The 25,537-nt window shown below is 53.2% G+C and overlaps 1 protein-coding gene across 9 annotated transcripts; it reads left to right on the top strand.

The window, feature by feature from the left end:
- Positions 1-7,696: 7,696 nt before the first annotated feature.
- Positions 7,697-25,537, top strand: ADAMTSL4 (ADAMTS like 4). Of its 9 annotated transcripts, none has more exons than XM_073807991.1 (19): positions 7,697-7,842; positions 10,164-10,394; positions 10,613-10,670; positions 10,974-11,329; positions 11,514-12,195; positions 12,437-12,539; positions 13,309-13,445; positions 13,804-14,008; positions 14,236-14,408; positions 14,563-14,674; positions 14,779-14,964; positions 15,160-15,289; positions 15,627-15,831; positions 16,164-16,340; positions 16,658-16,864; positions 16,957-17,136; positions 17,395-17,554; positions 23,671-23,722; positions 25,216-25,537. In XM_073807991.1, exons 2-18 carry the CDS (start codon positions 10,375-10,377, stop codon positions 23,694-23,696), a joined length of 3,117 nt encoding a protein of 1,038 aa, XP_073664092.1. In that variant the 5' UTR covers positions 7,697-7,842; positions 10,164-10,374; the 3' UTR covers positions 23,697-23,722; positions 25,216-25,537. The 9 variants fall into 9 exon arrangements, with proteins under 9 accessions (XP_073664092.1, XP_073664091.1, XP_073664097.1 ...); XM_073807990.1 differs by having other exon boundaries at positions 25,010-25,537; XM_073807996.1 differs by having other exon boundaries at positions 17,428-17,554; positions 23,671-25,537.

Genomic DNA, 25,537 nt, shown 5'->3' with positions numbered 1-25,537 from the left:
GGGGAGAGGACACATCGGGCCAACACCTGATTTTGGAAGAGGTGGCATTTGAGCTGACCTTGGAGGATGAGTAGGATGTAAGGTATGGGAAGGAGAGAAGGCATTCCATGGACACCAGGAGCAAAGTGTCACACATTAGTATTGGTCACTGTCACCGTGATCCACGCAGGAGGTGAGGAGAGCTTTGTCGGGTGGTGGCCACAGAAGGGACGAGGACACATAACTATGTGAAGGACAGGAAGTCTCTGGGCTAAGAGGACTGGACTTCATGTCCATGACAGGATCTGGGATCTAATTCTGGGTTTGCCAGAAATTGCCACAATCTCTTCACCTGGAAAATGGAGGGACTGGGCAAAATAACCTCTAAATTTCCATACTATTCTTGAATTAAAGGAGAGAAAGGAATAAAGATGACTCTAGGATTTTGAAAAAGAGGACCTCCTCCAAAACAGGAGGTCAGGAGAAGTGAGGAGAGGAAGCACGGTTTGGGGAAAGGATGTCAGTTTTACATGAATTTGAGTGTAACCTCTCCGTGACCCTTCCTTCCACTGGGTTCTGGTCCCCACTGCCACAGGCAGATCTGTTCTTAGTCTCGCCTGGCATCCGCTGCTTCCCTCCCCTGGGAGAGCGTGACCCTGCTGCATCAAGGTCAGAGTACGGAAGAGGACCTGGCCTTTGCTCCAGGAGGTTTGTCAGCTTCTCCTCTGTGAATAAACACCTTCTCCATCACCAACACAATCTTGCTAGGAAATGTGTGGCTGCCCAGGGCCCACAGGTGAGGCTGGGAAGCCCCTAAACTGACAATTAAGTTTCTATCCCCCCCGGGGGAAGGGGGGCTTGAATCAGAAATGTGGCTGTTATTGAGAAATGAAGTGTGGTTCCTGCATACCTGGGTTGGAGGACCCAAATGGGTACCTGGTTCACAGGCAAACTTCCCAAGGAGTGGCTTAGACCAGTGGACCTCCCCTGTAGGTGTGCACAGGACCCCCGTGGAGCTCAGGAACGAGATCACCCAGATTGGGGACCAGGCAGCTGTATTTTAATATCCTCGCAGGCAATTGTCAGACACACCTAAGTGAGAGACTCCTGGGCCTAGAGAGCTGCCAGGGCCAGGGCTTTGGGCCAAGGAGAGAGAGGGACAGAGGTGGTCCTGGGAGGTGAGGGGCTCACTGATAGAGAGAATGTGCTGGGGCATGGAAGGTTCCAACCTCAGAGGAGACAGATGGGGGTGGGCATTTCAGGCAAGGAGGCACACAGGCCCTGGCTGGGGGCTCTGCCTGTTTGGGGTGGTGAAGCCGGAGGGGCAGGCTGTGGCCAGGAGGGCAAGGCTTTGAATGCCACGCTAAGAGCTGGACTAGATCCTGAAGCCAGGAGCAGGGAAGGCTGTGAGCAAGAGAAGGGAGACCTTTCCAGCACCAGGAGCAGATGTGGCCCCCTGCTTGTCCACACAGGGCCCTCAAGGTCTCTGAGATGAGCCTGGGCCTGTGGTCAGAGGGGCAAGCCCACACTACCTCCTGCCTTGACTCATTTCCTTCAGAGCAAGCTCTGAGTCTTCCATTTCTGACTTCAAGTTCTTGGTATGTACAAAATTCTTGCCTCTCCTTTGGCTGCCCTGCCCGCCTCTCTGGCTGCAGTTTTGAGTTTTGTACCCTGATTCCTACCCTTTTATGTCTGCCTTTCTTAGGCCTTCAGCACAATTTGTCAAAATTAATTTGACACCAAGCTGGCTTTCTGTAGAAAGTCAGGGAAACTTCTAGGCACGAGAGCAAGATTCATGTGGGGAGAATTACCATGGCCCTTTCCTTAGGGCAGTCCTGAGGTTAGAATCCTCTGTCTCCAGCGGCAATCCAGTAAAGAAAGAAGCCATTTCTTGAGGCTCAAGTGGTGGAAATAACTTGCTCAGATTCTGTCCCATAGAGTCCAGCACATCAGCTGATCTCCCCGCTCTGCTCTATAACTGAAAGGGGTGCCCTGTTCAAACCACAAACAGGGCCCACATCACCCCCAGAGCCTGCCTCTCTGTATACCTCTGCTCTGCTTGGAGAAATTCTTAATTTACTTCTGGAATTAGGTGAGGGGTTGGACACTGGGCCCAGTTATCACCGGACATTTATTCTCTCTGTAGGAGCCCCTTTGGAGAGGAAAGATGGGTTTCTGCCACCTTCCTTACTTGGGACAAAACGCACTCTTTCCTGCTCTTAATTCACATCTGTAGTTGATCTTGGAATTGGTCACAGTACTATGTGTGGCCAGTACATTAAGTGCAATTCCAGACTCAAGAACAAAACAATAAGTTTCTCTGTTTTCTCAAAATGCTTGGAGGCCTCAACCCTCGCCCTACCTCCACCAAGCAGGGCCTGCCCTTTTTTCTGTGACTCTGGGACAATGTCTTCCCAGTGCATCTTTGCCCTCAGCAGTTGCTGAACCTGTGCCAGCCCAGAGCACCTCACCTTCTGGCCCACGAACCCCAAGGCACAAGGAGCCTGCCAAGCTGGGAAGACATCACAGAACTCAGTCCTGGTGGCCAATCTGCTGCCAGATTTCTTAGTAAGGAAGATCGCTTCTACCCAGACAGCAACATAACTTTTTTCCCTAACCCCTGGCACAGAGGCTGGGCCACCGTTGTCAACCTGCTGTGAGAACACATTTAATATGTGCTCTGTCACTGGCAAATCCTTGTTGAATCTTGCTGGGCTCTGAGAGAGGATTCTCAGCACAGAACGTGGGCATCGCGATGGGGCAGGTCTAAGTCTTTACACAGTGCAGAGTTTTGATCTACGCGGCACGTCAACTAAAATAAAATTTTAAATGCATCATTAATCATAACGCTGACTGACTTTTCTCTATGACTCTACAGCTTCACACACCTGCTCTTCTTTTTATTTTGGCTATTGCAATAATCCATGAAGTAGATAAACTGAGAACTGTTGTTACTCCAATTTTAGAGATGAGAAGCCTGAAGCTTAGCATGTCCAAGGTCACACAGCCCCTGAATGGCAAAGTTGGGATGGAATCTGGATCAGCACTTAATCTCTTTAGGACCCAGGGCTGGATCTTGCAGCAGCAGCAGTAGCAGCAGTGGCAGCATGGGACGGTCGACCGCTCTGGGCTCCCCAGGCCCTAGTAGCCAAGGGGAGTGTGGCTACTTGAGAATGTTCTCCAAGATCCTAAGGACAGGACTAAGTGGAGGCTTGTGTCAGAGGAATGGGTCCTGGCTAATTGTTCCCCATGCCTGGTGATGGGTACCATTTTATTAAATCTGTACATCGGTTATATTGAGACTATAACAGAGGAAGAATATCATCTGAAAATCTTCCCAATTTAGCAAACAATGAATATTCTCAAACATTCTGGAGGCCTAATCCAGAAGCTCTAGCTTATGGCCATGTTTCCCAAGCACATATGTAAGAAGATGTGCACATGAGTTCAAACCACTTAACATAGTTGTCAAAGTACTGACGGTTTTGTAAACTTAATGGCTGCCAAGGTTATGTTTGATCAATTCATTCAATTCCATAAACATTTACTGAGCACTTCCTGTTTTTCGAATGCCGATGGACAGACAGACACATGGCTCAGGGCGGTACTGAGGCAAAGTCTGTCACCAAGGACCCCAGGACCTGCCTGAAAGGACCTGGAAGATTGAAATATGGTAATCAAATTTAAAAGAATCCTGGGACTTCCCTGGTGGCGCAGTGGTTAAGAATCCGCCTGCCAATGCAGGGGACACGGGTTCGAGCCCTGGTCCGGGAAGATCCCACATGCCGCAGAGCAACTAAACCCCTGTGCCACAACTACTGAGTCTGTGCTCTAGAGCCTGCGAGCCACAACTACTGAAGCCCGTGCGCCTAGAGCCTGTGCTCCGCAACAAGAGAAGCCACTGCAATGAGAAGCCCACGCACCACTCACTGCAACTAGAGAAAGCCTATGGGCAGCAACGAAGACCCAAGGCAGCCAAAAAACAAAAAGTTTCTGACCAAATTTAATGTCTCCGGAGCAGTGACTGGGAGACCAGAAAAATCCCATCCTCATCTTGCACCTCATCTTACCAAACGGGCCACTTCCTGTTTCTTCATGATTTCATCATCCTAGAACCAGCTCAGCCAAAATGGGTTGACACAACAACCAGAAAGTGCTGGAATGTGACCATAGCTGAGGCAGGGATCACCATTTCTAGTTCATGGCTTATCCCACAAGCATTTATTAAATGCCAGGCGAGGTGGAGGACACAAAGGTAAACATGGCCGGGTGGCCCCCACCCTCCAGGTTCCTTGCAGAGAACAGGTCACAGAGGCTGTTCTCATAACTGTTGTGGGGAGTAAGCTAACTAGGCCAATGGTCAGCAGAATGGCATCAGTGACAGAAAGTGCGGAACAACGTGACAGGACACTGAGAATCAACGGCTGGAGACCAGGCTGGTGCGTAGCAACTGGGAATAGAGTGGCTCTTCTGGAACAAAGGAGCTGAGCAAACCACGATTCCCATAGGCAGGAAGGCAAACACTGGGCTTTCTGAAAATGGGTGCTATGGCCACAAACCAAAAGACACACAGTTTCACACTAGTTTCCGGGCCCCACCTGTGCACACTGGTATCGGCATCAGCATTATGTTGGAGTAGGGACAACGTCTCACAGGAAACATGAGTTTAAAATGTTATTCGGTTCAACACAAATAAAACTTCCTTATTCTACTACCAGAAAAAAGAATTATTAAGTGAACTTAGCTAAATTTCTCAAACATTTCATTTGCACCCAACATACACAGGTAATAGCTTCTCACTGTGAGGTTTGGGGCAAATTACCGAATTTTTCTTTGTGTCTTTCTTTTTTTTTTGGCCACCCCGTGAGGCTTGCTGGATCTTAGTTTCCTGACCAGGGATCAAACCCAGACCCCTGGAATTCCCTGTGTCTGTTTCCAAATCCGTTACAATGAGGTCTGCACACAGAGTAAGTGCTATATACATGTTAGCTATATTATTATTATTATTAAATCACTATGTTAAGCTCAAAGTCAGACGAATACTTAGCCTGTTCCCTTTTTGTCCTTCATTTGTCCTAGCCCTACAGGTACTTTTGGGTGAACATCTACTTACTGCATAATCTTTTAAGAAATTTCTTTTTATCCTTGAGACAGTGTCCACAAATTTCATCTGGCCTTTTGCACACTGCCGAGGCATAGGAAATTCCTTTCCTTATACAATCTTTTCAGACCACCAAGTCATGGGAGGTGATAGCTGTAATAAATCTCGTGAGCTCTTTGGCTCACAGCCACTTCTTAATGGAAAGGACTATATCTGACCCTCAGTTCACAGCATGACAAATGTCAAAGGCGGACCTTTCCCTCGGGCCAGGCTTCCTTCCCACTCTGCTGTCTTCGGTCACACCTTCTGGTCCTGCAGCTTGCCTCCTGGTAGATAAGTGAATGCTGCTGGGGTGTGACTTGGGGGCACTGAAAGGCCCCTGACCTAAAATATCTTCCTCTGTCCCTGTGGACTGGGCATCTCATCGTCAGCATTGTACTCTGAGGTCTGAGCAAAGGGGCTTCCCACTCCGAATCCAGAACTATAAATATGCCTCTGGGTTAGGACTGCATGTCACCAACAGTCCCAAGATAAACCACCCCTACCGGGAGGGGGCCTTAACCCATTATCTTCCCAAGCTCTTTAGGAGTATGAGACCAAGACTGAGGACGTTTTCAGAAGAGGCACAGACTTAAGGCCTGCAGACAAGTCTGAGCAACAGTCATGTTTTGGAGGTTGTACTTGATGTCTTAAAGTTGTTTTTTTAGTGACTTGTCAATATTTTAAAACTAGGATGCTTTATAATGTCTCTTAAAAAATAAAAACTTAATAACAAAGCTCTAGCAACATTGTCCTGCACCCGCACAAAGTAACAGGGGTCTTTGGGGTTCCCAGCCAGCTTACCCACCATCCTGTGGGCCTGAGCTTGGGTAAAAAAGTTGGAAAGCAGGCCTGGGCACCTGGGACTCATTTGTCTGTTGTATATCATTCCAATTAAAATATTTCTTTTAACTCTAAAAAAAAAAAAATGAAAAAATACAGATGACACAAAGTAGCCTAAAGTTCTTTCCTTGTGTTGAAAAAACTTAGGGATTTACTGAGAAAACAAAATATGGATGTTAAACTTCAAATAAGGGTATACCTGTTACACGTCAAAGCATTTTAGGGCTTCCCTGGTGGCGCAGTGGTTAAGAATCCGCCTGCTAACGCAGGGGACACGGGTTCAAGCCCTGGTCCGGGAAGATCCCATATACCGCGGAGCAACTAAGCCCGGGAGCCTCGAGCCCGTGCTCCGCAGCAAGAGAAGCCACCGCGATGAGAAGCCCGTGCACCACAACGAAGGGCAGCCCCCGCCTGCAGCAACTAGAGAAAGCCTGCGCGCAGCAACGAAGACACAACACAGCCAAATATTAAATAAATTTATATTAAAAAAATATATTGACAAGGGACTTCCCTGGTGGTCCAGTGGTTAAGATTCTGCACTTCCACGGCACGGAGCGTGGCTTGGATCCCTGGTTGGGGAACTAAGATCCTGCATGCCGGGCGGTGCCGCCAAAAAGTTAAAATAAAAAAAAAATAAAATAAAATATTGACAAGTTACTGAAAAAAAGCCAAAACCTTTCAAATACTGAGTAGACCCAGCAATACAGGACCGTGGTTCATGAATAAATGGCAAATAAAACTTTAAAAATAGTAGTGACCATTTATTATCTACTTTGTCATACACTTTCATGTATATTATTTATTTCTTTAACATAACTAAAAACATAGATAACGCTTGTGGTTAAAAATTCAACAACATATAAGCATGTAGAGTAAAAAGTGAAAGCTGTATTTTTTTCCTCTCCCAACCCCACAGCCCCTGCCCAGGTGTTGCCCCCAATTCCGAGTTTGGGGTATATTCTTCCAGATATAAATGAATAGACAGACATATCTCCAAGCTTATTCGTATATATCAGATTAGCTCCATTTTACAGATGAGGAAAGTGCAGCACAGAAAAGTTGTAGTATTCATCCAAGACCACAGAGCTGATAAGTACTCGAGCTGAGATTCAAACCCAGCTCGTCTGATTCCTAAATCAGCGCATTCCTTCCGCTATGCCCCGTGTGTAAAATTTTATGGATGAAGAAACCGAGGCTCACAGAGGTCCCTGTGCAGTCAGAACCACATGGTTCACAGCCCACCTCGGGAGAGGCAGGGGTGACTGGGCTTGCACGGGAGGCTGCGTGGAGGAGAGGGCCTTGACCAACGCGGATCTGGGGTCGGGTGGGACCATCTCGGCCCAGCAACGCCCAGATCTGGGGCCCGGGGCTTGTCCACGCCACTCGGGTACAGGCACCACCCAGCCCCTTGGCGCCACTCGCGGCCGCCTGGCCTGGGCAGGCGCAGCGCTCGCACCGCCCACTCGGAGCCGGTCTGGAGGCCGGGGTCCGGGAGTCCCGAGCCCCAGCCGGGCCTTGGGACAGCCCGGGAGCGATGGCTCCCTCCGAACCGGGCTGGGACCCCCTCGGCTTCGCCTCCTCGAGCCGTTGGCGGGTGCCGGGCTGGGGTGGCCAAGGCCCAAAGCCCGGGGTGGGTGGCCCTGGCGGGCAAGGGGTTCGGGGTGGGCCGCCGGGACCCGGGGGCCGGCTCGGGACGCGGGCTGGGCGCGTGGCGGGCGGGCGGGCGGAGCGGGAGGCGGGGCGAGGGCGGAGCCGCGGCCGGAGGCGGCAGTGTCCGGAGCCGGGCTCAGGGGCAGCCGTGGCCGCCGCGGAGCAAGGCTGCCTGGAGAGAGCGCCCGGGCGCAGAGGGGTTAACGGGCCGCCGGGGCCGAACAGAGCAGGTACAGATCTTCCCTGGGACCCCCGGCCCCGGCCGCCCTCTCTCCCCGGTCCCGTTAGACCCCCCGCCCTGCGCGCACGCGCCGTCCCAGTTCCCTGCGCCCCGCGGTCGCGCCCCAGCCACGACCCCAGCCCCAGCTCTTATAGCCTCGAAAGTCCCTGGGGTCGAATTCCTGGGGAGGGGGTTCTGATTCCTTGGAACTCTGGCCCCCATCACTCGGGCGGAGAATCAGCCAAAATTCCTACGAAGTCACAGAGTAAAATTGGAAAACGTAGCCAGGACCTCCCGGCACACGCCCGGCGCCTCCTGCCCTCCTCTAGATGGGTGCTCCTGGAGGATGTGTTTCCCCCATCCCCCAACCCCGCCACTCTCTTCTGTCCTGGAGTTGGGGGACAGGGACACTATGAGGGACGCATGTGGGTGCCCTTGATCCAGCTCAGCCTGACGACTAGAAAGGAAAGATGCCTGTTGGGATGGGCCTCCAGGATCCAGGAGTGGAGGGCACAAGGAGGACCAAGGAGTTCTCATCCAAGATAGGGACTCTCCAGCCAGCCCTGGAGCCTGCTGTGGGGCGCCCTGCCCCGCAGCACCACCCATTTCCCAGAGGTGGGTCCCCTGGGGGTGAAGGGGTTAGTTCTGCCCAGGTCTCTCTTCCTTGATCTTCACTGGCCAGTGTGGAGGTGTGGCCGGGAGGAGCCCAGGTTTGTCTAGACCAGAGTCAGCCTGGCCCAAGAGTGACCACTTCTGACCTCTCCTTTCTTCATCCTGGGCAGTGAGACACACCAGATGAGGAACATGAGAAGGGGTGAAAACCACAAATGTGTATCTGTTTCTGTAGGGGTGGAGGGGGAGTGTCGGCCCCCTGCCCAGCTATGCAGGGGGTGGGGTAGGACTTTTCCAGAGAGGGAGCCAGGCCTGGCCCTGGCCCCAAGAGCTCACGCCACCCCACCCCTTACTTCTCCAGGGAACTGCCAAAGCCAAACCCAGCTCAGGACAGGATTATGTGTACTGGGTAGACCCATGGAGAAAGAGGTAGCAGAGAGAAGCAGAGGCAGAGAGGGAGTAGAGAGGGGACCCGGACCCGGCAGCAAGAAGTGGCAGTGATCATCACCCCATCTCTCCTTTCCTTCAACCTCCAGTAACAGAGTCAGGCAGAGAGCTGAAGTTTTGGGTGGAACGTTGGCCCTTCTCTGGAGCCCCTACCCGCCCCCCCCATCAGGGTGGAGTTGCTGACCTCAGTGGTCAGCCCAGCCAAGGGAAGGAGCTGCCATCAGCAACCCCCTTCCCAACCCCAAGCAGCTGAGGAGACCCTGCAGCTCAGGCTCAACCACTGTGATCCCTCCCTTAACTTCGCAAGTCCTGGGGTTTCAGGGAGGGAAGTGGGGCTGAGAGTTGCTACCCCCAAGCACATTCCTGCCCTTCTCTCTGTCATTTTCCTGCCCCTGAGCTGACCCACCTCGGCATTAGCTCCTTGGATTCCTCTCCCGGGTGCCTTTCAGATCCAACAGAAACATTTTTTTTTTTTCCTGGAAAGCAGAACTCCGAGCAGCATGAGGAGTGGGGGTGGGAAGGGCTCATTGTGAGCAGGAAGGGGCTGGAGGGCAAGGGGAGCGATGGGAGAGTCAGGCTTAGACCAAGGGAGGGTTCCAAGCTCCACTTCCCCAAGGATCAAGTTTAGCCTTCAGGAGGACTTACTGGCTCTTCAGAAGATAGACCGTGCATGATTGGGGAGCAACGGCATCTCTAGCTGCATATCCCCTTCCCAGGTTTCCCTAGCCCATCAGAGTCTTGCCTGAAGTAAGGCCTCATTGATCTAATGCTGGACGCTGGCCCCTAGAGAGAGGTTAAATCTCAGTGGGAAAAATCACCTGCTTCTCTAGAGATTAAACCATCAGCCCATTTAGTTTATCCCTTGACTGGGAAGTGTTTGAGGCAGGCAGAGATGTGCCTGAGTGTTCCAGAAGGAGCTTTATTAGCTAAGAGGGGAAGAAAAAGCTGGGAGTCAGGTAGGAAACGGAAAGCCCAAGGGGCTTCCAGTCAGCAGCTCAGAGGGGGTGTCTGGTAAGTCCTCACTGAGCCTCCCTCCTCAGCTTTCCAGGACCTCTGGGAGGGCAGGAGGGAGAGCCAGATGAAAACCATCTTAAGAAAGATGCGTGTGCCTGAGCTGGCCTAGAGACGGTTCCTAGTTAGGACAGGGAGCTGAGAAGTTCCTGCAGTTGAGGAGGGGGACTGAGCCTGAGTTGGGAGGCTGAAGGCAGACCACCACCCCTCCAGCCTGGGCGGATGGACAAGGGCAGTGTGCCTTCTCCCTCCCTCCCTCAGGATCATAAAGGGGTGGGCCTGTCTTCACCCATCCATTCTCACTCTGAGATGTCCTTCTGAGGAGTCATCCCTCCCAACCCCCAGCTTTCTGGAGACTGGACCAGGCTTCGGTCCCTGCAGAGCGCATCCCCCACCCCACGCCCAGATGCCGGAGTAGAGTTGACTTCCGGTCCCCTCCTCCCTGGCCCTGGGGGCCATCAAGGGAGGAGAGATGGAGAAGTGGGCGGGCAGGTAAGAGGTGGGGCGGCCCTGGAGGAGGGATGGCTGGGTCTCCGGTCTCTGGAAGGGAGAGAAAGGAGCTCTGGGGGAGGCTGGGGGAAGTGATGAGTTACTTCTGATCTCTGAGCAGCTGGCATCAGGATGTGCAGAGCCTCCTTGGGGTGAGGGCTGTGTCGTAACACCTCCTCCAGCTCCTGTCTGACACCTTCACTCCTGCCTTTGGTTTGCAGGCCCCGGATGTGTCTGATGCTGCTTCTGTTCCTCCCTCAGCTCTGCCTGGATCAGGAGGTGAGCCAGGGACTAGAGACTACGATCCTTTCCTCTCCCTGCCTCCCGGCTTCCCGCAATCTCCAGGCCGCGTCTGCATTTTCCACAGCCTCTGATAAGCCGCAGCCCCTTTCTCTCACACTTGGCCCTCCCAGCCTCCCTAACTCCCTAACTCCTCGCCAAATCACTTCAAGTCCCACCTCTGCTACGGAATGGGACCTTGGGCCAGTCACTACTGCCCCAAGCCTCCAGCGTTGGACTAGATATTCTGTACAGTTCCGTCGAAAATCATTCTAATTTTGGCTGAACTTTTTGTCTACACAGGTGTTGTCTGGGCACTCTCTTCAGACACCTCCCGAGGAGAACCAGGGCCCTGAGGGTGTCTGGGGTCCTTGGGACCAGTGGGCCTCTTGCTCCCAGCCCTGCGGGGTTGGGGTGCAGCGCAGGAGCCGGGCGTGTCAGCTCCCTACAGCTCAACTCCACCAGGGCCTGCCCCTCCCACCCCGGCCCCCAAGACATCCAGAAGCCCTGCTCCCCCGGGGTCAAGGCACCAGACCTCATACTTCCCGAGAAACCCTTCCCCTGTACAGGCCACCACCTCGGGGAAGAGGTGGCCCCCTTCGAGGTCCTGCTTCTCATTTAGGGAGAGAGGAGGCCCAGGAGATTCAAGGAGCCAGGAGGTGAGGGGTGGGGCTTTGAGGGAAGAGGCGGGGCCTTGGGCAAGGGGCAGAGCTAGGGATGAAGGAAAGGGGAGCAAAGGATCCAGGGTTTATAAAGGCTTATCTTTGGTGCTAGGGAGTCGCCTGGGGAGCCAGGCTCCGAGGTAGCCAGCACTGTGACCCCACGTCTGCTACACTTTCTCAGGTCCCGGGTTCGAGACCCCATCAAGCCAGGAATGTTTGGTTATGGGAGAGTGCCCTTTGCTTTGCCGCTCCATCGGAACCGCAGGCACCCCAGGAGACCACCCAGCTCTGAGCTCTCGCAGACCTCAGATCTTCCATCCCTGACTCCAAGAACAGAGCCATCTTCTGCAAACCACACCCCGCAAACTGAACTCCCTCCTACTGAACCGTCTGCCCACACCCCGTCCCCCCCAGGAGAACCCCCAAGCCCCGAAGCTGCTCAGACAGAGGTGCCCTCTAGAACCAGGCCTGCCCTCACATGGCCCCACCCCAGAGCCCAGGCCTCTGGCACAGAGCCCTCCTTGTTCCCTCCATCCCCAGGAGAAGGTAGCTCCTTTCACATGTCCCCTCAGCCAAGAAGGCCAAGTTCCCAGGGTTGGGCCGGTCCCCGGCTGGCAGAGAGACACCCTAATCCTTTCCTTTCTGTCCCTCGGAGCCGAGGCCAGCAGAGCCAGGAGCACTGGAGACCTGGGGGGAATCTTCACGGGTCCCTCACGGAGTCTGCCCCTCACTACCCAGATGGCTGGTTGCCTCTGCTGAGTGCTGGCCCCCATTCCAGCCCCCTCTGGAGCCTCTTTGCTCCCAGTAGCCCTGTCCCAAGATGTTCTGGGGAGAGTGAGCAGCTGAGAGCCTGCAGCCAAGCGGTGAGTTCCTTCTTGGACCCCTCCCCAGACTTCCAATTCTGCTTCCCTGACCCTGAGCCTGGGTCCTCAGCCTGTCAGATCTGGACCTGAGGGAGAAGGGCCTTGGCATCTGACCTCTTCAGGGTAGGGACCTTGGAGCTCTTCCATAGACCTGACCTGCCTCCTTATCCCCCCAATCCAGCCCTGACCCACACCCCCATTTTCCTCCCCAGCTTTGACTCCTCTGTATCCCCCACCTCAGCCCTGCCCCCCTGAGCAGCCAGACCCCCGGGCCCTGCAGTGTGCAGCCTTTGACTCCCAGGAGTTCATGGGTCAACTGTACCAGTGGGAGCCCTTCACAGAAGGTGAGGTTTCTAGCCCACTCCCTGGACAGGGTGGCTGGAGATTGGGGGATGATGGGGAGGGAGACACTCAGCCCCTCTTTTTCTTCTCTGTAGGCTCTTGTATTTCTTCTGTGTCATATTGTCTTCCTTATTTCCCAGGGCTGGGGAGAGAGACAGAACAGGCCCAGAAAGGGCTGGGGGTTTCGGACAGAGCCCTAGCTGTCAGATGGCGGTGTATGGTCAGCAGAGGGGTCAGGCTAGGAGAAGGGATGTGTCCAGAGGTGCCCTTTGGCTGGTCTTCTCTGGGAAGAAGCCCAACCCAGGAGGTGGGATGGATGTGACATGAGCAGGGCATGGTCAGAGAGATCCTGCCCAGTGGTGACAGCTCAGTGGAGGTGCCCCATGGATCCTGGACAGTGTTGTATCACTTTCTCCCAAGTTACCATCCGTTTGATTTTCAGCCTGTGTCACCTTGATACCAAGACAAGCCCTCATGAGCTCTGAACTCACATAATCATAGTTTCAAGTATCTGTCCTCTCTCAGAGCTCACAACCCCTTTTCTGGTCTTAGTGACCTCAATTGATCTGACCCAACTTTTGTGTGACCCTCAAACTGACCTTTCAGAGTACAGAATTGTCATGTTCCCTTCATCCACAGTGACCTCGGCAACCTCAGGATGCCCTATTGCTAATATAAGGCAAGCCAAGCCGCTCTCAGGGCCCTGGGTTCTTTCTCAGTTAACCTCCTGCCCGGGACCCCAGCTAACCACCCTTCTACCCTGTCTCTTAGTTCAGGGTTCCCAGCGCTGTGAACTGAACTGCCGTCCCCGTGGCTTCCGCTTCTATGTCCGTCACACCGAAAAGGTCCAGGACGGGACCCTGTGTCAGCCTGGAGCCCCAGACATCTGTGTGGCCGGACGCTGTCTGGTGAGGGAGGACGGGGTGTGCACATGGGGAGAGAGGCGATGTTAATAACTGCCACAGGCACACACACAGAGTCTCCTTGCTCATCATCACAATGGCAAAACACCAGACTCAGGTTGCAGAGAGGAAAGTTCTTACCTGCCAAGCAGGGCTGAGCAGAGTCAAGAGTCGAACTCCTTAAGCCCATCCAAGCTTCCCAGAGGCTGGCTGGGAATGGTGGGGCTGACAGAGAAACTACAAGTCTCACTTGTAGTGCAAAGGTCAAGACACTTGGTGAGCCGAAGACTCCAAGACGACCAGGCCAGGGTTGCAGGTGGTGTCTGGCTTCTGGCAGCCCCTGCCTCACTCCGCTTTCCCCTAGAGCCCTGGCTGTGATGGGATCCTCGGCTCGGGCAGGCGTCCAGATGGCTGTGGAGTCTGTGGGGGTGATGATTCTACCTGTCGCCTCATCTCGGGGAACCTCACTGACCGGGGGGGCCCTCTGGGCTATCAGAAAATCCTGTTGATTCCTGCTGGAGCCTCCCGGCTCTGGATCGCCCAGCTCCGGCCCAGCTCCAACTACCTTGGTGAGTCCCTGGATTCCCCGAGTCTTGGTCCCCTGTTCCATTCCTGGCCTATTGGTTCTGCCCTTCACGCCCCCATTCAGCACGGCAACTGACCCACCCGGGAAGTCAGGGCTCCCTTCCTCCCTCCCGCGTGGGCACGGGCTATGTGGGGTTCTGTGCTGTCGGGGAAGTGGTGGGAGAGGGGGACAGTATGACTAACCTCGCATGTCCTGATCTGCCACCTCCAGCACTTCGTGGCCCTGGGGGCCGGTCCATCATTAATGGAAACTGGGCTGTGGATCCCCCTGGGTCCTACGCTGCCGGCGGGACTGTCTTCCGGTACAGCCGTCCTCCTCGAGAGGAGGGCGTGGGGGAGAGTCTGTCTGCGGAAGGCCCCACGACCCAGCCTGTGGATGTCTACGTGAGTGAGGGGCCTGCACCTGGGCCAGAGGTGGAGGCCGCCCCGCTGCCTCTCCTCTGAGGGGAAAGCTGTGGGTCTCAAGATGGGCAGAAGGCTAGTGGATGCCGCCCCTGGCCACCCCCAAACATTCATTACCTTCTCTTTTTCTTCCCAGATGATATTTCAGGAGGAAAACCCAGGTGTTTTCTACCAGTATGTCATCTCTTCACCTCCCCCCAACCTTGAGAACCCCACCCCAGAGCCCCGGCTCCCCCAACTTCAACCTGGTAAGACTTTGATCTCCAGACCTAAAAGGAGGTGGGGAGAGGCTGAGGGGAGCTCGAGGCAATGGGGATGCATCTAATTTGTCTACCCGACTCTCCCTGCGCAGAGGTTTTGAGGGGAGAGCCCCCACCTGCTTCAGTACCCCGCCCTGCCCGCACCCCAGGCACCCTCCAGCGTCAGGTGCGGATCCCCCAGATGCCTGCCCCGCCCCATCCCAGGACACCCCTGGGGTCTCCAGCCGGATACTGGAAACGGGTGGGACACTCTGAGTGCTCGGCATCCTGTGGAAAAGGTGAGACTTCACCCACCAGCCTGTATTCCTGGCACCCTCAGCCCAGATGCCCAGCTTGGCACTCCTGACCCCATACCCTGGATTGTGGGTCCACACCTTGAATCTGTGCCGAATCGGACTTCAGTGCCTGGGACCCCACTGACACTGGATGCCGAGCTATCCTGCCTCCCCTGGCTTCCCTTTTATCCCTTTCAGGTGTCTGGCGCCCTGTCTTCCTCTGCATTTCTCGTGAGTCAGGAGAGGAACTGGATGAACGCAGCTGTGCCGTGGGCACCAGGCCCCCGGCCTCCCAGGAACCCTGCCACGGCCCCCCGTGCCCACCGTAGTGAGTGCGCCCCACGGGAGGGTTAGGGTCCTGGGGACACGACGGTTGCCCCGGGGAAACACATCCTCGCCCCCATAGGATCTCACCTGGACTCTGCACTCAACACAAGATCTCCTGGCTTCAGAGAGACGTTATTCAGTGAGAAAGGCTGACATTCCATAGACAACAAGGAAACCCTGAGCCCCACAAGGGATCCCAGACTCCAAATATGCCCACTCTCCTCTGAGGGGTGCCCACCCCCAGTCTGTCGTCCCCTTCCCCAAACATGGCAGTCCCACACATCTCTGTTTTTGCCCTCTCTGTCTCTGTCCCTTCCCCTCCCTGCCCACGCCCATAGCTGGGAGGCCGGCGAGTGGACGTCCTGCAGCCGCTCCTGTGGCCCCGGCACCCAGCACCGTCAGCTGCGCTGCCGGCAGGAGTTTGGGGGCGGCGGCTCGTCGGTGCCCCTGGAGCGCTGCGGACATCTGCCCCGGCCCAACATCACCCAGCCGTGCCAGCTGCGCCTCTGCGGCCGCTGGGAGGTCCGCTCCCCCTGGAGCCAGGTGAGTGGTCCCAGGCAAGGAAGCTCTTGGAGCGGGAAGACCCTGGAGGCGTGGGCACCAGTGAGCTAGAGCAGTGGTTTTTCAACTCCGTTCTAATCAGCAGAAACTTTTACAAATGAGATCTCATGTAGAACCTCCATCTGTAAGTCTGCGAAGAGACGGAACCGGGGCTTGGGGGCCCAGAGCCCCATACTCAGCCTGCTCCTCAGCCCACGAAGCCCTGTAACCGCTGAGCCAGGCATCAAAGGCACATCCTGGTTCAGAGGCCCCAGAGCTGGAGGCTGGTGAGGCAGCGGGGGAAGCCCAGGCCTGAATGCCCCTCGTCCCCTCAGTGCTCTGTGCGGTGCGGGCGCGGCCAGAGGAGCCGACAGGTCCGCTGCGTCGGCAGCAACGGTGATGAAGTGAGCGAGCAGGAGTGCGTCTCAGGCCCCCCGCGGCCCCCCAGCAGAGAGGCCTGTGACATGGGGCCCTGCACCACAGCCTGGTTCCACAGCGACTGGAGCTCCAAGGTGGGCCCCACACCCCCTCAGCCGAGCCCCACGCCCCTGGTACCCCCCACCCAGGACACCCTCCCGGGGCCTTTCCAGCACAGTTGCATAACGTTGATTGAGCAAGCACCTGCCGTCTGCTAGACACTGCTGATGCTGGGGACTCAGAGAAAAGCTTACGCTGACATCCTGACCCCTGCCTGGCAAAGTTTCCCCATATCTGGCTGGTTCCCCTGGGGCATTCCCTAACTCCCGGATCCGGGATGTGTCTGTCCTCAGCCCCCTCCCCTTCCTCTACTTGTCACTCCAGCCTCCCTTCACACTCTGCTTCCCAACAGTGCTCAGCTGAGTGTGGGACGGGAATCCAGCGACGTTCTGTCATCTGCCTCGGGAGTGGGGAGACCCATGGGGAGGGCCAGGAGGAAGCAGGGGCAGGAGCCACTGAGCAGACCTGTGCTCCAGGAAGCCGTCCCCCTGACATGCGTGCCTGCAGCTTGGGGCCCTGTGAGGTGACGTGGTGCTGGTACACGGGGCCCTGGGCAGAGGTGAGCTGAGAGCCTGGGAGGGGGCCCGTCGGTGGGATTCCCTGGGGGGAGGTCAGAGTAATCCTGCTCTCCCTTCCCGTCTTCTCCATCAGTGCTCCTCAGAATGTGGCTCTGGCACTCAGCGTAGAGACATCATCTGTGTGTCCAAACTGGGGACTGAGTTCAATGTGACTTCTCCTAGCAACTGTTCCCACCTGCCCAGGCCCCCTGCCCTGCAGCCCTGTCAGGGGCAGGACTGCCAAGACCGATGGTTTTCTACACCCTGGAGTCCGGTGAGTGCCTGGCACCCTTGCCCGCTCAGCATGGACTTCCAGGGGAGGGGAGGCGTCCCTCCTTGTACCTCCCTCTGTGCCCCAGGCTAAAGCCAGCGGCAGTTTAACTTGTCTCATTTCCTAGACCAGGAGGACAGGTGGGCCCCCTCCACGTGGGGTTTCATAATGCTCCAGGATAGCCCCCCAATTCTTTTCAGAGGAGGAGGAGGCCTGGGGTTCAGGAGGAGCCTGGGGCACAGCAAAGGTCTGATTTGATAGCTGGGGTCTCCCCAGTGTTCTCGCTCCTGCCAGGGGGGCATGCAGACAAGGGAGGTCCAGTGCCTGACTGCCAACCAGACCCTCAGCATCCGATGTCCTCCTCACCTGCGGCCCTCCAGGAAACGATCCTGTAACAGCCAACCCTGCAGCCAACGCCCCGGTAAAGAGCTCCCTCTCCCCAGTCCCCAGCAGAGCGGGGTCAGCTGAAGTGTGGGTGGAGATTAGGAAGGACGAGTGGGAGTGGGCAACACACCTCCAGCGGGATGGATCTTGGTGACTTCTTGTGCCCAATGGCCTCCTCTGTCTCCAGATGATCAATGCAAGGACAGCTCTCCACATTGCCCCCTGGTGGTACAGGCCCGGCTCTGCGTCTATCCCTACTACACAGCTACCTGTTGCCGCTCTTGCGCCCATGTCTTGGAGCGGTCTCCCCCGGAGCCCGCCTGAAATGGGTCCAGGAGACCCTCTCCTCGTGGTTTTTTCATGCCACCATCAGTCACCTGTCCATGAGCCCACTCTGTACCCTCTGGCTCTCTAGCCTGTCCTGGTCTCACTAGGGACGTCCCCCAGGGTGGTCGAAGGTGGCAAGATGACGGACAGTAACTGTCAAGACGTGTGGTTGGGTCTGTGCGGTGGTGTGATGGTGTGTGTGCACATATGCCCCCAGATGTGTATATGGGCCTGTGTGGATGTGTGTGCGCCCATAAACCTGTATCACTTCTCAAAAAGAAGTTACACAGACTGAGAAGGAACCGGGAGAGGGGACGATGCCTGTTTCTGTCAGAGTTTTCTAGGCTGAAAGGAAAGCAAGTTTGCAACTCTTTGGGAATCCTAGCTACTTAGAGTCTGGCCTTCCCATTAATCCCAACTTTGTGTCCTCAACCTCATTTCTTCTGTTCAGGCCACACATCATCTAAACCATCCTTTTGTCCTCTGACCCTTTCTCCCCTTACTTAGTCTCTCTATCCCTCCCTCTCATAGTTAGCTAGGGATGGGGTGAGCCATTGCCAATCCTGCTTTTCCCCAGGAAGAGAGACTATCTCCCCAGAGCAGGGACCAGCTGGGCAGAAGATGGCAAAGAGAAAGGTTAGAATAAGACAACCGAGCCCCTGCTCCCGCTCCCCACCTCCTAAAACAGTTCCCACCCCAGAACTAATTTATTTTTTATTAAAGATGATTATGACAAATGAGAAACAGGCTCTTCATTGTCCTCGTGGGAACCCAGCCATACAGGCCACCTAAGCAAGCAGTGTGAGATCAGAATGAAGGGTGGGAAGGGGACTAGTACTTGGAGCCCAGGTGGAGAGAGTTTGGGCCCAGAAAGGCTAATGAATGAGCCCCAGTCACCTGAGACCAGGAGCCTTGGTCAGAGAGGGAGAGAATCCTGGCCGACCTCAGGCCCTGCAGGTTGGTCATTGACCACTAGAGGTCACCACTTCTCCCAGTTTAGGTATGGAGTTGGGCACTTGGGTCCAGAGCTGAAGAAGAAACTGCTTGGCCTATGGTGGGTTTCTTGGTAGGCTGAGTCTTTCTGTAAAGTCTCTTGTAATCTAGTAGCACTTTTTTCCCATCTGGGGCTGAGCTGAATGGCGGCTGCCTTTTCAGGGGTCTTTTTTCCTGTTCCCTTTCTTTGGCCCCGCCTTCCTGCCCCTCTCATCCTTTCTGCTATTACCCATTTCCCTATTAAGCTCTTGGTTTATTGCTTTTTATAGGGTGGGAGGAAAGGAAATGATTCACACCCCACACCCCACACCCCTCTCCCTCAGCAGAAACGGCCGGAGGAGGAGCCTGGCCCGGCTCTAGGGGACTTGGGGGTGGAGTCGAGGGTGGAGTCAAGGAAGTACTGGATGTCCTGCCAAAGACACATTCTTCAGAGATGTCTCACCCTAGTCTCCTCCCTCCTCCCTCCCCCACCCATGTCCACTCTCAAGGTAAATAGCTTGCTAGAGGTGGTGTGAGAGTGGGCAGCCTTTTCCATAACACAGATCCTCTCCCTGACCCCTACAATTCTGAGGTCTGAGTCCAGATCTCCACTTGTGGAAGCCAGACTTCCCAGGGGTCCCCATGCCTAGGAAGAGGGGACGTGCAATAGAACTGAGCTTCTCTCCCTATTAGAAGCATCCCTCTCCCATCCCTGCACCTCTACAAGTCTGGCCGGGTAAGACCGTAAATAAAGGCCTGCAGAAACAGCTGAACTCAGTGACTACTGTTTCCTGAGCATGCACACCCAGACACCCAGACACTGGGGAGGACCCCAGTGTTGCCTGAGGAGACAGGCCGTCTCTGCTCTGGCAGCTCCCTCACATCATACTGTTGCCTTGGGAAGCAAGCTTTCCCTGGGTTGGAAGTGGCTGAGAAGGAAGACTCCGGACAACATCTTGGGAGGACAGTGCATGAGGAAGGAGGCAAAAGAAAATGGGGGTAAAGGAAAGAAACTGACTTTAGTCCAGGGCGAGGAGTGAGGAAGGGGGTACAAGGAAAGCCCAGTCTTAGTGTCTCTGCTCAGTGTAAAGAGAAGGCGTCAGATGTGTTCCTCTCTTTGGTAAACCCCTAAGGGGATCAAAGACGCGGGGGGGGGGGGGGGGGGGGGCGGGGATCAGGGAAGTGGGACCTGACCCCGCCCTGTAGATACTGAGGGCTGAAGGCGGAGCCCTGAGGCCGAGGGAGGGGTGTGGTGAATAGCTGGGGCCCTCCCAGTGATTCCTGGAAGCTGAAGGCTGGGCGGTGGCCCCAGCTCAGCTGACTTCCCCGAAGTTCCTCCTCCCTCTTTGGGCCTCTGGGCTGTTGCCGGGCAGGTTTGGAGTTTGGCCTGAGCCTGAGAACCAATCACAGGTGGGGAATGCAGCCACAGCCCCTCTAAGGGCTCCCCCAGCTTCAGTAACTCCCTTCTCTTTCTTTTTTTTTTTAGGATACATTTTAACATTTTATTTTTTATTTTTTTAACATCTTTATTGGAGTATAATTGCTTTACAATGGTGTGTTAGTTTCTGCTTCACAACAAACCCTTCCCTTTCTGATAGCCCCCAGCTCCCTCATAGCCTCCAGCTTCTGACTGCTCAGGATGTGGGCTTTCATCTGGGGGGTTGCCCCCTTTCACCTCATTTTAAAGCGAGGATTCAGTGCAGCCCCTAAGGATTCTTTTCTCTGGTCACTGAAGTCAGTATTGGGGAGGGGGGTGTCAATGTGAAAGTCTTCAGGAAGGGAAACCTGACCCCAAGCACCCCTTTTCCTGGCCCCTTAGAGGGGAGTAGTGTGGCCAGATGCCTCTTTGATGACCTCCGAAACCCTCTGGAGGGCTGGGAGAGAGGAAGCTGCAACCCAAGGTCAGGGAGATGTGCTGGAGGGGCCCTTAGGTTTGGCGCCCTGGGTGGAATTTAGGGAAGAACTCAGAGGAACTGGACCCCTGAGAATTGAGGTGGGGGTGGGGTGGTGATAGGAACAATCTTGATGTGCACAAGAGAGATCAAGCGTGCAGAAGGCCAGCAAATTGCTAGGGCTTCTCGTTTCTCGGTGTTTGTTGGGGGAAGGCGATTGTGGTTCTGTGTCAGTGGACTTAGGGGTGAACTTGTGAGGTCTCAGTTCAGCTGGGTCAGAATTCCTCTCCCCTCCCCCCTCCCAGTTTCCCCAGGGTGATCACCACCCAATTAAGCTTCAGCCTTCAGACTAAATTTAGCTTCTATACTTCCCCAACCAGGGGCCTCCCTGCAAGCAGGTGCTCACAGCTGCAGGGGTGAGTCTGAGGAGACCAGACCCACACTCTTCACTCATCCAGATTCAACCTCTGTGGTTAACTTAACTAGGAGTGAAGCAGAGCACAGGGCCCCAGGTGCTGACCTACAGCATGAGTGTCTCAACCTGAAGATACCCTCCCTCAGGAGCCCTTTAGGGGAGGATCTAGATAGACCTGGAGGGCGGCAGGAGGGCAGAGGGATGAGAGAACAAAATGCAAGGAGGTCCCTTCCAGATTCTCTCCAACCAGATCCTCTTTCATTTCCTGTTTCCCCTTCTCCCCAGTTTTACAGAGACTTCATTTGAACTTAACACCCTTCCCCCACCAGAGTAAACTGAATCAGAGACCTCTCCTCTCCTTGAAGCATGGGGAATCATGCTAAAGAGTACCTCAATAGTTTGGAGGTGGAGTGGGGGCGTGGGTTCCTGCATTCCCACCCTCTCTCCGACCAGCATCCCTCAAATCCATCATCTCTGGTTCTGGGAGTCAGGTGGGTGGGGAAGTTAGAGCGGAGGGGGCTTATCTGTCACAGGCAGATGATGAAGAGATGTCTGCTTTAAAGGGTGAGAGGCACCTTCTACAGGAAGTAGAAAGCCTCTGGAAAGTACCTAAGACTAAGTCAGTCAACAAGAGAGAGAAACAATTTGGGTTAACCAAACTAGACAGTGCAAATCTTCAATCTGACTTTGGGCTCCTTGACCCTGGAGATTGGGGGAAGCTCTAGAGGGGGGTGTTTCATGGCTGAGGTCAGAAGGTAGAAAGGATTGGAGGGAGGAATGTGCAAAATTAGTCCAAAACAAGGTATGCATGAGCCATAGCAGTCAGATGCTAGGAAACCAATCAGCCACACCAGCTGAAGGGGAGGCGCAGGGATGGCTAGGAACCAGATCAGAGCACTTTCTCAGCGAGCACCAGACAGCTGTCTTTGAATGTCCTGGGAAAGAACTTCAGTATTAGAGGAGAGATGGGTTCAATTTCAGCAATGTCCCAGCTTGGGGTTAGGATGTATGTGTATGTGTTTGTACCCCTCTGAGCCTTGCCTGAATCTTTTTAAGAGACAGCTCTACAGAACTTTGAGTGAGGAGGAAAAGAAACTAGGGGTGAGAGGGTGGGGTTGCTCATAAAAAGAAGACTGTGTGTGTCCCTGGGATCCCTAGGCTAAAAGGCAAGAGGCCCTGCCCTTGATGGGAGGGGCAGAGTTAATCTGCTCTGGAACCAGACCCCCTCTTTCATCTCTTCCTCCCTCCCCTCACCTACTACTGATTCTTGGTTGCCTGCCTCTTTCATGACATCATAAGACGCCTTTTTAGCTCTAGCAGAGGAGTGCGCAACCTTTTTCTCTTAAGGACCAGCCGTAAATATTTTCGGCTTTGCAGGGCATAGAATCTCTGCTGCAGCTACTTGACTACTGCTGTAGCACAGAAGCAGCCCTACACAGTTTGTAAACAAATGGGCATGGCTGTGTTCCAACCAAACTTTATTTATGACACTGAAATCTTAATTTCACATAACTTTAAGGTGTCACCAAATATCTTTTTTCAACCATTTAAAAATGCAAAAACCATTCTTAGCTTTTGAGCCATACAGAAACAGGCAATAGGGCAGATTTGGCTGGCAGGGAGTTTACTTACCCCTGGGATTTCTTCCATCTGGTTGAACTCCCACAATGCCCAGCTGTGGAAAGTCCTGTTTGTGTCCCCTCTGCTTCAAAATACAGCTGTAGACCCTTTTAATTTAACATCCTATCTATTGACATCGGCTTCTTAGTGGTTTCTCCCTGGGAATTCAATGACTTGGACATGGCTGATAGAGTAAATCCTTAAGGGACGTTTCCCGAAATTCCTTAAAGCACTTTGTTTAGTGCTTTAAGGTAAAGCATTTGTATATATTCTCTCTTTGAATCTTCTCAATAATAAGATGGGGGAAGACAATTAAATCCAGTTTACAGGGGAGAAAATTAAGTCTAGTCTTTTAACTTTTTAAATTCTAATTCCTTTGATCTGCTATTCAATTTCATTCCCACAGAGCACCCTTTATCAAAATACTGAGTTCTTTGGACCACAGTGATCTGGAAGTTGGATGGGATCAAGTGTTTTTGTTGTTTTCAAACGTCTTTCGTGACTTCTCTGCATTTTAGGAAAATCCTGTCTAAATTTCATTTTTCAACTCACAGTTTCAAGGAATTAAAAATCCTTTCAAACATATTCAGTGTTTAGGCCCCAGGAAATAATTAAAATAAATATACATGGTCTTTGTGTAAGGTACACACACTGTCATACAAACATAAGCTTATATATTACTAATTGAGTCACAGTTTTTTTCCCTAGAACAAACTTTATCAAAGTTGTGTATTAATATGTTCTGGACTTAAAAGCAATGCAGCTGCATTTCTTTTTAAAATAACCTATTTCTGGGATTGCTTACCAAGTCCTTCTTTTGTATTAGAGGTTTTCTTTCACTCAATAGTACCATGATGGATTGACATATCTATCCATCATGCTTCATGAGGGGGGAAAGGAAGATACAGAACCTCTATCCTGTTTCAGACCTGACCCCAACTATCAAACTTTGAAGTGAGAGAAAGAGGCAAAGAAGCAGGTAACCAACCACTCCCCCACCATTACCAAGCTCCTCTGTACAGCTGTTGTTCCTTAAAGCTGAAAACAAGCCACCTCATTTCAAAACACACACAGACAACCTCATTTCATTTCGACACGAAGTTGTTTCCCTCTTTCTGTTTCTCTACTTTGCCTCACGGAGGATTTCTGAGAAATGAAAAAAATCACCTCCCACAGTCACAGTCTGCAGTTTTGTTTTTGGGTTTTTTTTTTTTTTTTTTTTTTGGTATGATGAAGAGGAGAGACAGGAAAGGCGTACACTGGGCATACAGTATTAACCCAAAGCTTTACAAAGTAAGCAAAATGCCCTTCCCATAGCGCTTCGGCCAAAGTGGGCCCCACCTTACCTTAGATCTGGGCGTTCAGGGTCTAGAGATGGGTGGGAACCACTCCAGGCAACCTCAGGAATAGAGGTGTGAACTGAGGATGGAATGCATGAAAGATCTGGGCATAGAGATTCAGGAACAAAATGTTTATGAAACCAATGTTTCTTAGGGAAAACCCCTACCTCCCCCCCGACCCCAAATCTGAACACCTGAGTCATACCAGCCCTGTAGGGGTGTCCACGAAATGTGTAGGAAAATTTCTGCAACCAGCTCCTCCTATTAGACTAGAAAACGAACTGTTTTTAGGGGCACGGAATTGAAGGCGTTTCTTAATCAAAATAAAGTAGAAAACTCATCTAATTCAGGTAGAAACCCAACAGTTAAATACTCTTTTCCTTGTCTGCTTCCTTGGCTCTTTCCCCCGCACACCTTGTTCCAGAATAACGTCAATAAACATACACATGTGACCACAGAGGGTGGGGGGAGGGGAGACCAAGTGGGGGTGGTGAAATTCTGAATGGAATGCAGCCCCAGCTTGCTAGGGGGCTGGGACTGAGACTTCGGGCACTGTCTGTGGACTTATACAGGCAGAGAAGCCAAAACAATGAGCTCATGGGCAAGAATGCAGCCTGTGGGGAAGTCTGGGCAGTCAGAGCAAACTAGTTTTTTGAACCAGGATGCGAATAGCTGTAATTGAGTCTCCCACGGGAACAGGATTAGGGAGAGTGGAGCCATCATTCAGTATCTTAGGGTCCAGTTAAATAACTTTTGGGGGCTGTTCTTTATTAAATTCTGTTCTGCAGAGAGCATAGCAGTCTCGGGTCCATGTTCAAAAACCTGGTTCCTTTCCCTGACTATGTGAACTTGGGTGGGTGAAGATGGTTGGTGAGATGTGTGAGCGAACTTAGGTGATGCTCTTAAGACATCTTTATTCAAATCAGGTCTGCCAATGCCAGCTCCTACACCAGGATCCAGTGATGGCTATGATCCTTAAGTTGTGTGTGTTCAGGGCTACCACTTTAACAAGACAGAGGAAACTGCCAATACAGTCTATCTTCTTTACTTCCCAAATAAACAGTCCACCCAGCTGTATTTATACCAAATTCAGACTTCTACGACCAAAGAGACATCTTTTTTTTCCTACCAGTGTTTTCCAATACTTTTATATAAGGCCCTAAATGGAAGAAACTGAAGAGATACTACCTTCACTGGCCATGTATGGTGAAGGGGAAGGAAGGCAGGGAGGGAAGATGAAATGAGAAGAAAAAAGATTATCTACACATCTCCCCCTTCTCCTACCCCCCACCAGAGGTTCCTTCTCAGCTCCATGCTTTTGTGCATGTTTCCTACTCATGTTAAGGTCCAACCTCAAACGTTTATTTTGAAGCCTTCTTGACCACCTTCTACTTCCAGAAGTTGTCCCACCCCTTGTCCTATAATATCTTTATTATAGTATTTTGTGTACTGTA

This window comes from Tursiops truncatus, chromosome 1 (genome assembly GCF_011762595.2).
Source record: "Tursiops truncatus isolate mTurTru1 chromosome 1, mTurTru1.mat.Y, whole genome shotgun sequence".
In the NCBI taxonomy this organism is placed as follows: domain Eukaryota; kingdom Metazoa; phylum Chordata; class Mammalia; order Artiodactyla; family Delphinidae; genus Tursiops; species Tursiops truncatus.
The sequence above is the reverse complement of the archived record's forward strand: the minus strand, read 5'-3'. Positions and strand labels throughout refer to the sequence as shown.

Excerpts from the sequence above, each read along its gene's own strand:
- ADAMTSL4 (XM_073807976.1), top strand. The coding sequence starts at position 10,375 with ATGGAGAAGTGGGCGGGCAG. Across the intron at positions 12,540-13,308 it reads GTGGGAGCCCTTCACAGAAG|TTCAGGGTTCCCAGCGCTGT; the intron begins GTGAGGTTTCTA and ends CCTGTCTCTTAG. Across the intron at positions 14,009-14,235 it reads GCCCAGCTCCAACTACCTTG|CACTTCGTGGCCCTGGGGGC; the intron begins GTGAGTCCCTGG and ends TGCCACCTCCAG.